The following is a 13,686-nucleotide window of genomic DNA, read 5'->3' on the forward strand; positions in this document are numbered from 1 at the left end:
TGCTTCTCTTTGATCCCCACCACATCCTCCATGGAACACTGATGGCAATCACCAACAGCTCAGAGATCTATGAGACTGGTTTTCTTCAAGTAATCTACAATAATGTCATCAGGCCTGGCTGACATCAGTACTAGACAATATCTTATTTATCTATTCATATTCCCTACTTGAAAAATGCTACGTGTATGTATACATAATTAACAAAATTACATTTTGTGAGGGCTGAAGCAGAGGAAGCACAGAGCACATCCACCTTTCATGATCCTCATCTCCCCAGGCTTGCTCCGTTCCTCTATGACCTTTCTCACACATACCACTATTTTTGCAAGAACTTCCCCCAATTTGGAAGCCTTCAAATAAAGAGTTTTTCCACTAGAGGGCACAAAGACAATTTCTGCTAAATGAAAACCTAACATTAGAAGGACTACAATATAATTATTACCACCTTACCAGAGGTATCGCAAACACCAATAAATGAACACTTCATATATCAAGATGTAGCTCATACTTTCCATGTGTTACACCACCAAACACCTCTAAAATTGCAGAGATTGAAAGAACAGAAAATCAAAAGTGACGCTGCTCTGACAAGGTCTCCTATATAACACTGAACATGTTCAGAGTTCCTCAGTGCCCACAGCTTTTCGTTAGCTGCAGACTACAAGATTAAGACAGCACTGGGGAAAGAAAATCTATCCTACTGTTTTCTAAGTTCAGCATTTAGTTACTGAACTTCTCGCTGTTGATTCGTCTATCAAAAGAAGTTCCTCAGTAGCAAAGATCTTCCGTTTGCAGATACATTTAGATCGTAAGTCGCCTCCCGTTTTGGGTAAAGAGATTATAGGCTCTCTGGCTCATCTATACAAGGCAGCCTTTTCAACTTTGAAGCTTGCCTTGTGAACTCCTCGCTAGTTGTATTCATAATTCTGACAGTTTAACCAGTTCCTCACGAAGCCATGGTGAGGATGATGTTCATACAAACACAGATAAACTCAGTGGGATAGAGATCAAATCAAACATCTGACTGACTACACAAATCCAACCAGCAAGACGTTGGTGACAATTTCAAAGCACCTCCAGAGTTCTGTGGCCCTGGGGATTCACCATCCTCCCCAACTCTGACAGCTACAGCTGCCTTGAACCTACCTTGTTCATTCCTGTACCTCCGAGATCCCGACCTCCCGGGGCCCAGGCCCAGGAGATGCGTGATGGCCTGGTATCCCACCCGTGTCCGTGCATCCAGATGCAGGGCCACGCTCCCCTCCATGGCCAATGTCCCCCTCTCCGAGCACAGCAAGCTCTGTTCTCTGCCCTCCTGCTGCCCGTGCACTTCCACTTACAGAAGGTCTGGCTTCAACAGAGTCAGCCCAGAGACTTTTGCTAATGGAAGAAGAGAGACAATAGCAGCACGCAGGTGCTTCCTCCCATTTAAAGTGTTTACTTGTGCGGCTCAACACGGTGACGTTATTGTGAATTAGATCTGCATGCTGTTTCACAGAGTTCAAAAGGTAGCATGTAACAAAAGAAAACCCAAAATACTGCTTATTAAATTAAATGCTGCAGATTCAATACTTTTTTCTTTCCTTTTAAACTCTGCTTCCTTTGCTAATGCCAAGTAAGGGGGTTTTTCCAACCATACAATTAAAGTGGCTTGAAATGGGAAGTGATACAGACTGCACGAAAATAAATAAACCAAAAAAAACCTAGTAAAAGCAAAGAATTTATCAGCCTATCTCCACTGCCTATGCAGCAGGCTCCTCATGGCAATGAAGGACAATGCTGTCAGATGCTGGGGAGGGCTGAACTTGAGACTGTTGTGGCAGTCCACGAAAAAGCAAGAAGATGAGGAGGGAAGGTCTGGCTAAGCCACAACACAGAGTTAAGGAAAATGCCAGCATGAAAGTGAAGCAGCGGTCTATTTGTTTTATGAGATACAGCAAGTAATTCAGCTGTATTCCACAGTAAACCATTTGGCTTAGGACTGAAACCAGAGGGAAAAAAATGAGCATCTGATTCTAATTTTGTTGACTTAAGTTTATGTTACATGAATCAAGATGTTTACTGGAGGTGCCAGACGCTCAAAGCCACGGTTGGACCTTGTACATAGGAAGTATCAGATGTACCAAACATCTCGCAGTTCCCTGTGCAGCCAGTGAAGGCTCAAAGCTATTCAGCACTTGACGGCAAAATAACAACAATAACAATGTCAAGATGCTTTTTGTGGTGTAAACATAGAAATCCAACTTACAGACATTAATTTGTAAAAATCCCAATCTTCTCATAGCCCTCTTATTGCTCTGGAAATTTCAAACAAAATATCCTTATATTCAAGTTTATGCAGCTTAAGAATTGTACCTCTATCCCATATGAAACTGTACCAAAAAAAAAAAGCCAACAATGCCACAATACCACACATAATGAACACATAATGAACAGAACTGAGTCCTTTCATGTGAGAGCAGCATTCTCCTGCCCACTCCCCACAGTCGCTGCTATTTCAGAAGTGCTTCCATTGATTTTCTTGCTTGGTGGGAGCGGGCTGGATGGGATTCAGCACTTTGTTCTCTGCTCTCATTTTCTGAGAGGTCCTGTGGGATGATTGCTCTGAGAGAATGAATGTCAGTTCCAGATTCCTTCTACTGTCTATCACTAGTGACGCTAGAAACAGCAATTAAAATCCTTCTCCCTGTTGCTCTGCCACAAATGTGTGCTAGAAAGAAAGTAGCAAGTGCCATCTTCCTCTGATGAACGTGGCAGTAATGCAGTGACTTAAGCTCAGCAAGTTAATCATCCGTTGGACTGTTTCATGCAGCTCAGCAATGCCACGTCCACATTATTAAACATCTCCTTGAAATAACTCAGAACATCGGGGATATGTGCCTAAAAACAGCTGCAGCAGCTCATGAGCTCCAACTGTTCGTGGACAGTTTGGACCAAATCCATTCTACCTGTGCTGAAACAGCCCCTCAGCACTCTCCTCCCCTCATCCCACACTCATCTGAAACAGCACCAGCAAACAGCAGACAGAGTTTGTAACCTCCTAAACCACCATCTGCTCTTCAAACAAATCTCTGGCAAGCAAAGGCCAAAGGAGCACCTGCAGACTCCTGTGAGTTACCCACAAAAATGAAGACAAGTCCCTGTCTGCACAGCATTATCATGTACGAAGTCAAAGCCAGAATAAGTGCTAAGCAATGCCTGTCCCTAAGTGCCCAGACCCCCCCATATCACTACAGAAACCTGTGTGCTTTATTTTTGTGGCTTTCATTCCACTGCCAGCTTTACAGTAGCTCCAGAAGGTGCCACTGATTTAGATGCCATTGCTTTAGAGAAGATCCGAGAGAAAAGCAACTGAATGCAAACACTGAAAGAAAGCTGAAAGAAAGTAAACAGGTGAAAATAACTTCATTTCCCAGTGGTGGTTTAAAGATCCTCAAGGACACTGCATTTACTACATATTGCCTTGGGCAGGTACAAGGACAGCAAGAGGAAAGGTATTTCCAAAGCTACTAATGTGACACAAGAGCAAGACTTCAATCCCACTGAACAGCCAGGAGGCCTGGGCTGCATACAGCCACAGAGCACTGGCAATGCTCAGCATTCCCCACTCCCTGCTGAGGAGCAAAGCGAATGGAACGCTGTAAAAACTGCCGCACCACTGCCCTCAGCAGCCCTTGGGGTGATTCATCCCCCTGCACTTCAGAGATCTGCAGCGCCCACCTCAGCCAGACTCACCAGCCTACGCAGACAGCGGCTGTAAGCAAACACCTCTATGAAACACGTACTGCTGCAAAATCCCAAGCTCTTTTTAAAAAAATAACGTAAAGAAATCAGTCTCAAAGGACTGCAGCCTGACAAAAATGAGCTCCGCAAGCAGAAACTGCACAGGACACAGAAGAAAACACAACGGGAGTTGACAACAGTAATAAATTAGAGGTTTTAATTGTGGTAAAAATAGGCCTTCAAAAAGACCAGCAGTAACAGCATGTTCAAAATTTGCTGCATTACGTTTAGGATTCCTACCAGCAGCATGCAACAAAACATATCTGAGCTGTAATCAATTTCCTACAGCCTCGTGTAAACATTATAGGAATTTTGTCCTCTGCAATACTTCTTGCTCTCCAGGCTGCTATAAATAAGTCAGTCAGAGCCCCACTGCCTCTTTGTCTCCTATCTTGCCATCTCAAGTCACTGCTTTTATTTTCCTTGTGCTACCAGTACAACCACTTTCCGATTCAGCAAACATTTCAGTTGTAACCTGTAGCAAAACTCTTTGCAGAATGAAGCATTTTGCGTTCACAGGGGAGGCATGGAAAGATAAAGCTGTTTTCCACTGTTCATCTCATCCTCCTTCCTTACAGGATCAGGGAAGAGAGGCCTGGCAGCACATTTCAACTTCGGGAACCTAGGATATAGTGCTGGAGTGGGTGGGATCAGGAGAAGGGAAGAGACACCTGAGCTGACTTCAATGCATCCCCTTTGAACACTGCACTCATACATAAATGAAATAGCTATGTGTTTGGACTACACAAAAGTGGGTTTTTTTTTTTCCCTACACCAGATGTGTCATATGAAGGATGCTGTCATATGATAGCCATGGGGGAGGTCTGCAAACTTGGGAGAATTTTCTGAGCGAAGTAAACTACTACTGACAGCAAGTGGAACAGAGCCCTGAGAGGCTCTGCCAGTGGGAGGATCCAGGGAAAAAAAGCAGCCTTGACCTGGCACCAGGGAGGGCAAGAGAGAAAGAAAAGGCATTAGGGATTTATTATGTGATCATGATCATTTCAGTTACGCATGGGCAGAGGAGCAGGAGCTGGTCCCAGTAGAACACATCCCAAGGTAGGGTTAATGTAGAGCAGCCCTGGCACCAGCCATGCAGAGGGCACGTGTGTGACAGGAACCCAAGGTCCTTACAGGCAAGGAAGCACCGTGCTCTGCCTGCCCCAACCCTGTTTCCAGATTACAGAACAAACAAATCATGGGTGTCCATGACACCCGGCTCGCTCTGAAAGCAGCTGGCACGTCAGGTGTTCAGCAGCACACACATCCCACAGTGCTGACAGCTGCACTGTTATTGTACTTTTGTCCTCTTTAGAGCATAAACTCTCCAGGGGCAGGGACTGCACCTTCACTGATGTATTTACAACATCTCACGTGCTACATTCTCCTAACACTCCATTACTGAGGCTATTCAGAAACTGCTGTCATAAAGATGCAATGCTCACACCTGACTCCAGCCTCCCCTTGCTTAAATCAGCATAGCTCAGGCTTCACTAAAACCCTGTAATGCCTGCCAGGTCAGCTTAACTGTGCCAATATTGAAGTGAGCTTGATGAAAACACTATAATTTTCTAATTCATTTTGTTAAATAGCTCCCAATATAGGCAACACATCAGAACAACTGCACAAAGACTCCCCCGTTATCAATACAGTGACAGCAATATGAGCTTGTGCAAAGTTTTCAAGCTGCTGATGACTCTCCTACCCCTACACGTGGATGCTGTGAGCCCCTGGCACTGCTGCCCACAGACATGGCAAGGGCTGAACCTGAGCTTCCATCTGAGACAGCTCAGCACTGAGTGCTGCAGCACAGTGAGATGAGCTGCAAGTGAGCAACGCAGAGAGGGTGCATCAGCGCTCAGTGCACTGATCCAGGCAGACAGTGGGAGGTGGGGGGTGGATTGGGGGGAATGCACTAAAAATGCTTTTGACAGGGTGAAAAATGAGAGCAAAGTGAAACACAGCTCAATCCGTCAAAACAAAATCACAGCAAACCTCCTGAAAAGAAGGAAAAAAACACAGCTCAACTCACATTCTGTACTAACCAATAACTGCTGCATTCATTTTCTTGAAGGTAAGGGTTAAGTTTGCCAGACAGTACACTGAGTAGATCTGAAAGGTAATCACACCAGAAAAGCAATCTATCAAATTCCGAAGAGGTCCTAAATGTAAGTGAGGCAATGAGGACCTCCTTCCACTTTGCAATTCAAAGAGATTTGCAAAATAGTTATGGTTATACTGTTGGCCTACAGGGCATCTGCCCCAGGCAGGCTTCGCCCTTTCCCTCCAAGCTCACCTGACAGGGAGGAGAGATGGGGTTCTTTATAGCATCCAAATCACAAATTGGCACGAAAAGATCCCACACAGTGCGTTTTTGGTTGCAGTGGTAAAGGTCAACCTAATATTCAGAGTACAGAGAACCCATTAACCCGGTAAAAGAGCCCTAACAGTGTTACTCTGAGGGCATTTTAAACGGTGAGACAGCTCATAATTAGCTTAGGTGGGCCAACCTAATTATTCATAGCCAGAAGGAGCATCTCCCAGTGCAGGAGGGGTATGAGATGTATTGATAGTTCTTTCCTGATAAGCCCATCAGAAGCTTTCAGAGATGAAGGAATGTTGACTGGTTTCTCACAAGCTGGAGGTGCATGCAGTAAGGAGCAAGGGAGGCAGGAGCACAAAGCTGGGTCTGTGTGTGGCTGTCAGCAAAGGAAATAAAAAAGGAAGACAAAAAACAGGCTTCTGTCACACTGCAGAGTGAAACTGCAATTTGCTAGCTTCATTTTGCACAGGACAGTTATATCTGATGCATTCCTATTTTATATAAATGTTTGAACACGCTTTTCCATAAAATCCATTTCAACAAAGGCCTCCAGCGTTAAAAATAGGAATTAATATGACAAAAACAGTACAGATGTGCAGCACCCCATACATATATATTCAGAACTGCATTCACACTGTAAAAACTTGATTATTATTCCAAATAAATCAAACTAAAACAAATAATCTGATTTTCCAACACTCCCACTCCTGCAGACCATTTCTCTGCTCAGACCTTCATTAGCTGTAGCAGTTACACACAGAAGTTAATCTGCATCAAACTGGGACCTGGCGCAAAACAGATGTGAGGAGGGAAATGTATTTAAAAAAAAAAAAAAGAATTTCATTTTCCTGTTTCTCATTTATTTACTTTTTTTCCAGGGTGTCTCCTAACATTTCTAAACCCCCCGAGTGCACACAGCTTTTCCAATTGCATCTGCATTGTTTTACCCTCTCCTCTTTATCCAGTCCATTGCTTGCCTACTTTTTTTTTTAAACCCAGGCCAAAATTCCACCACTTGTGTCAGGAATTCCCTCCCTCCTCCCTCGAGGTTTCCCCTTCCATTACAAATTAACTCTTACAGATCCCCCTCCTCCCAGCCAAGGCCTGGCGTCAGGTTCCCATATTCCCCTTGCAGAGAAGAGAAGCCACCCTCACTGTCAGCAAGTTTGGGCCACTTCATTTAGGCAAATATTTACATATGTCTGTGCCATATTTCATTGCCAAATATTTTTAAGTGTGTAGGGGAGTAAATCTTGAGGAGCTCTTTATCAGGCTGACTGTAGTTCCACCACTGAGTTTAGCACGGTTGCAATCCTGCTTCTGGCAGCAGCACACGAGAGGATTCCTGGGTCTTGCAGCATCCCAGATAACCTCCATGTAACACAGATGGGGAGAAGCAGTGCATCAGAGAGAAGAAAATGAAAGTCAACCCCTGATCACAATTCCTGCCCTCTGGCTCAAACTAAGCCTCATTTAAGTGCTACTTCAGTATTTTCATTTATTAAAATATTTCAAATTGGGGCCTGCTGGAGGAGGAGAAGATAAACTGTTTGAATATCTAACCTCACCATGGTCTAACGATTTTAGTATTTATTGAACTGCTCCTAATTATACAACTCCTTACTGCCTTCATTTAAATGTTCTGCCCAGTGTCCCAATTAGTGTGATTTATCCACAGGTACAGAAATCACACAAAGAGACTTAGGGACCTGCAGCTCTGTGCAGAGCAAGCACACAGCGCACACAATAAAGCATTTTGGATGGTCTCCACTATAAGTGCACTTTCCTTGAACCTCCAGATCTCAGATAGAACTCACTGCTGGTGCCTACAGAGCTGTATGTTACACTGGGTTGAGTTCTACCCCATAGATGTGTGTCTGCCATGCATGAACACTCACGGTGACTCAGAGATGGGCCCTGGACTGTCTCAGGGACGTTCTTCCAACAAGACTGCTGGCATCTACCTAAGGTTCCAGTGTCAGTGCCACCAGCCCTGCAGGACGCTCACCACCTCAGTCCCCCTGCACTCCATGGATCTGCCCCTCCCAGAAATTTCCTCACCCTTTTGTAAAGCATAACTGGAAATGATGTGCGTTTTAAAAGGATAAACTGGGAACTGTTACCCAAACAGTAAATGACGTGGCAAACTCTGCTTCCTTCCTTCTCTGGATGAAACACCCGTGAAATTAGTCACCTCCAATTCCCAACTTCAGAAAGTGCCTACACTCAGTGACACTGACTGACTCCCTCAAAGCAGCTACAGAAACACATGGGTTTTAAATCAAAAACAAGAATATCATGCCTAGAATCCCAAACCTTTTGCTCCTGCAGTCACCTTTCCCCTTCCAGTATGCTCACATCTGCTTTCCTCTCTCTTTCTCCATTAAGTTCCTGTGTTTATCACATTCAGAAACAGTGCATGTCCTGTTCATCATCATACCCACACTGCATAGGTCCTGCTGCTCACCGTCAGCCCTCCTGCACTAACAGTTGGCTGCTACATAGGTTGGGAGCAAAGACACAACTGAAGGTAAACGCATTTAAGAAGAGCAGATTACTTTTCCTCCTGCTCTGACAGTGCTGTACCAGAGCATCTATTGCTTCTGGCACTCACCAAGCTGCACCCTGAGACCTGTGTGGAACAGACTTGACTTTGACAGCTTACTAGAGCAGTGTCCAAGACACCAAGAAGATGGTGAATCATGCCCAACACTCAGCAGGCTTTGGGCCACCTGAGCTGAGCAGCCAAGAGATGCCTCGGTATAGCATACATCAGTGGAGACTGAAACATAAAACATTTCCACTTCCAAAGCTACATTTCATCATTTCACACAGAATTAATGATCTTCCTAACACTTTGATGCAGAGTAAATCGCAATAAGAATAATGGGAGGGCAAGAAAACAGTGGGAAATTAGTAACATAAAACCAATTCTGACAGCACGAAATTCTTGTCACTACAGAATTAGCCTGTGCTCCATTTATCAACTGGTTTGGGTCTCGTATTTGTTTCCCCTAATTTTTCCAGACCATATTTAAGCAAAGGAAGAATTTCATCTTGAATTAGGATACTTGGTCTTCAAACTAAATGGGTTTTCATTTTTGACTGTCCCTCCCCTTAAATAATATCAACCCATTTGGATTCTGGTGTCCGATTAAATCATCACTCTTCAGATCAAAGCCTGGGTACCAAAATGACAAAGGCCAAGCACTACAGAAAACATAATGGTCTTACGACAGACAGAAAATGTGTGGAAATACTGCCTTACCCTTATTCTGACAAAGAAAAAAGCCAAAGCTAAAGTGTCTGAGAACAGAACTCAGCAGCTAAGCACACCTGTTGGAAGAGGACCAGTCTAGCAAAGGGCATGAGGAAATGCAGGGGGAAAATGTACTTCAAACAGCAAAAATGTACCAGGTGACACAGAGGCACAAACACGGTTCCTTGTTGACTCAAGGCTTCAAACTCTCCAGAAAGGAATCCAGGCATCAATCTCAGCTCTGTGGCCAGTATCTGCATTTTGCAAAATAAACATGGCAGAACAAATCCCTCCAGAAACCACAGGCTACAACTTTTACATGCTGAGTTTTAAGGCATAAGAGTAACAGAAGGGCGCAGTTTGGTTTTAAAACCTATTCCCAGGCTAAAGCCCTCAATTATGGAGTGAGATTAACATGGACAGAGGTGTTTACAAACCTCTCCATGAGGATTTTATACACAGAACAGCTGCCACCAGCTGAAGGGTACCCCTGAGAGCTCTGAGCACTGCACCGTGCTCTTCCTGTCTCCAGAGGTGACCCATCTCTTGCAGTCTCACACATCAGCGTTAATTTGGGACCAATGACTCATGATTCCTGTTTTCCAGAACGTTCAAACCAATATTATGAGGAAACCTGGTCTGTTTTTTTTTCTCCCCCTGTAGTCACAGGAAAGGTTGGAAGAAGTTTAAAAAAAAAAAAAAAAAAAAAAAAAAAAGGAAAAAGACAAACAGCCCAGATGCAAAATTTCTCACATGCCTCTTCCAAAAATCGCACCGCTGGGGAGGAGGACTACAAAACTTTAAGCTTTCATTTGGCATAAACAAGGAGCCTGGCACCAGAAACGCTGAAATTACACACACAGGAAAAAAGACAAAAAAACACAACAATACAGGCAGGGCTCCACGAGCCTCTGGCCATAGGAGGCTGGGCTCTGCCTTTGGTGCTGCCTCTTCTTTTGGCAGCCTCTCCCTTCAGCACCATGAAGGCTGGCACTGAAGCTAGAAGACTTGTGCCCTCTGCCCATTCAAAGCACTCTGCAAAAGCAGGCTGGCAGGTGGAAGCCCATCCCAGGCATCCAGGCCCCTGTACAAGCACACAGTGCCAGGCCTGGAGCTGAAAGCCTTACTGGCTGTGCGCTGTGAAGGTGCAGACATGCCAAGGCTCCACACGTGGCACGGATGGATGCAGGCTGCCGTCCCCGTGCCCACACACCTCTCTGCCCAGAGTCCCAAGGTGCAACCTCAGTGAATCGGCCTCAATAGGATCTCTGCCATTAATTGTAACCAAACGTGTCGCTGCTTCACTTCCCGGAGCCTCCTGCCCACCTGGCAGGATCGGAACGGGGAGGCCAGCAAGCAGCAAGGCTGCTCCCCTGGGGCAAAGCAACTCCACTGGAAAGCATCCCCAGCATCCTCGGCATTAAATGCTTCTGGCAAAGACAAAAACGTGTTTGGCTTGCATTTTTTTCTTCAACAAAGTTCTGCAAGAGTCACATCTTTCCCAAAAGCTGCCCTCACAGGCTGGAGCTTTGGGAAAAGGCAGAGCTCACACAAACAGAGCCAGCACAACTCACTAACTGCCTGAGGCCACTTTTCCAGTCTGGTTCCCAACCAGAAGCACAGTTTAGCACCCACACTACACACAGTGCTGAGCCTATACCGATTACTGTGTCACCCTAATTTCCTGTGATTAAACCTCTTTCAAACCCTCATCTAAATACAAATAGAAAAACGAAACACGCAATCAAGCAAACATCTGAAAAAAACCCTTGACTACAATTTGGCTGGACAAGAGCATTATGAGGAGCAGCTGTTTTTTCCCCCAAGGTTTCTGAATTATTTTATTAGCATTCCAAGAGCTCTTAGAAGAGGCTGACAAGACCCCATTAAATCACCCAACATTTAACAGTCCCATTTATTACATTTTGCCCTTCCCCCTCTGCCCAGCACAAATCAATCTTTTTTTCTTTTCTTTTTTTTTGCTTATTTCCCAACTTCATTCATTCTGCACACAATGGATTTCTATCACAATATTGCATGGGGAGCACCTAATCTATTAAAATGCCATCAGTATCAGCTCTGTACATGATGACTTCCGAAAGGAAATAACATTGCTTTGTTTTGCTTTTTTTTTTTTTTCCTCCACTCTCCTGCTTCACATTTTCCCATTTTCCTGCTAGGAAAAGGGCAGTGTGTTCTAAGACTGGAACTCATGAACAAAAACCAAAAGCACTATGGAACAAAGAAAAGCCTAAAAGCTGAATGGGCCATTCTGTACTCCTGCAGAAAAATTCTTTCCCCAGCTTGAAGAAAATGTTACCTGGGGAAGACACTGCATACAGGAAAAAAGTTTTTGTGTGTGTGTGCTGTGTGTGTGTGTGTGCCAATTAGAACTCTATTCAATTTCATCCACACAGTTCTTATTAGACAATGAATCAAAAAGTTCCAGAAAAGCACAATGAGCAATCATGTTGAAACCCAAGCAAAGCCTGGCTTGACAGCTCTTCTGAGCAACCTGAAGCCAGCTTCCCATGCACACCTCCCACCCAGGAATGACATTTGCCCCAAGACCAAGTTCTGCCCTGCACTACCCATCATCAGACCTGTGCTCTCCAGGCTGGACCAGGCCAGTTCACTGGATGGAGCAGTGACAGCAGTATGTGCTAAGATGCTTCAGAGAAAACTTCTTAATGACAATTTATATCCCGAATACAAATCCCCAGCCCTTTCAACATTGTTAATTTCAAAGAGCTGGGGTTTTTGGGGGTGGCTTTTTGCCTTAACTATCCCTGTAAGCTGTTTAATTATTGGCACTGTCTCAGGCATCATTGAATTTTTGGCCCTCAGTAACACTCTGTGGTAAGGAGCTCAGTAAATGAACACAGGGAAACCATTCCTTTACTCCTTTGGAGTTCAGCATTACGGCTGCATAGTCGAATTCCCAGAGGTCAGGAAATGAAAATATTAAAGACTCTAATAACATCACTAAATAAGTCATGTTTTACATGCATGTCATTCCAATGAAATATCTTTCCGGTTTAGTCATTTAGGGATGATTAAACCCCAATGCAACTCATTCTGGTGTCAAAGGCTCATACACAAAAAAGAAACTGAAGGATCACACACAGGAATCTCACTCAGGATATAACATAACTGGGCAACCACTACTGCAATGCTTGAATTTCACATTGTCTGATTTTGTTGATTCTAACTAGACAAGTTTAATGGCACTGTAATTATATAAATTACCTGGAATATATAACACTGCATAAACACATGATAAATTAACTGTTGCAGAGGAAATGCCAAAGAAATATTACAAACTGAGTTTCTCTTTGGTTTTCTGCCTAAAAAAACAAAGACTGTGCAACTGCAGCAAAACAAGATGAGCAAAAGCAAAGCTTCTGCGAGAAGCCTTCGTTCTGCAGACCTCTGCTTCAGTCTGGACAAGTAAGGGATTTCCAAGAGTGCGAGGACTGTGAACCAACAGTTACATCTCTTCCAAAACTGTCACACAAAGCAACTCAATTTTCTTGTCTTTTAACAGAGATGGGGCAGAGGCAAACCAATCTGGATGGGAATTGCAGCCTTTTTGGAAAAGGTACGAGAAGCCCCTTGTATTTCACATTTCCCCAACAGCCACACAGAGCCACACAGACATTCCTTCGCTTGACACTCATTCTCTTAAAGAAAAAAGAGAAAAAGGTCTGCAAACCACTGAAGGGGGAGCATAAAGTTGGTATACGTCTATACATATATTAAAGAAAAATCAAACCATAGGCTTTTGAATACAGCCAGAAGAATAAAGCATCTGACTTCAGTCTTCAAAGAAAAGGAAATTCAGAAATAACACTGACTCCTATTACTCATCCCAACTGTGCTCGCTTGTTACCATTCATGCAGGCCACCCAAAGTTAAGAGACCTCCAGAAAAATGTTCAACTCAAAGGGATATGTAAAAAAGAAGCCCATGGCAGGTTATGTGGTTGAAATATAATGCATAGCATCCATCCAGAGCGTTGTATATGTCATTCCTGAACTGCAACTGTCATTCATATGGTTATAATTTACAGATCAGCAGTGGTAAAATGAGAGTTTCCTCACACTTTGAGCTGAAATGTCAGGTATTTTTCCCAGAATTAACTTTGTCCTCCTTTTCTTCTTTGGGATCGATTGCCATTTTTCACAGCAATATTATACCTCTAACAAACATTTAAGCTCTTAGCTCTCCCTTAGGTGATCATCTCACGTGCACCAAAATTGTCACAAACTAAAAAAGCAGCAATCCATTTTGTCTGACCCATTCATATAACAGCATGTCA

At 43.9% G+C, this 13,686-nt stretch overlaps 1 protein-coding gene across 26 annotated transcripts in view; it reads right to left on the reverse strand.

The window, feature by feature from the left end:
* MAGI1 (membrane associated guanylate kinase, WW and PDZ domain containing 1) overlaps positions 1 to 13,686 on the reverse strand; it is a 290,260-nt gene that overhangs the window by 251,463 nt on the left and 25,111 nt on the right. Inside the window, exon 1 of one of the 26 annotated variants that reach the window (XM_048957504.1) lies at positions 1,147 to 1,802. The exons of the other annotated variants lie outside the window; for them this stretch is intronic. Coding sequence (XP_048813461.1) covers positions 1,147 to 1,267 — 121 coding nt within the window. The 5' untranslated portion in view covers positions 1,268 to 1,802. Of the gene's footprint in view, positions 1 to 1,146; positions 1,803 to 13,686 lie in introns of those variants that run through there. 26 annotated transcript variants of the gene reach the window in all.

Source organism: Lagopus muta, chromosome 11 (genome assembly GCF_023343835.1).
Source record: "Lagopus muta isolate bLagMut1 chromosome 11, bLagMut1 primary, whole genome shotgun sequence".
NCBI classification, from domain to species: domain Eukaryota; kingdom Metazoa; phylum Chordata; class Aves; order Galliformes; family Phasianidae; genus Lagopus; species Lagopus muta.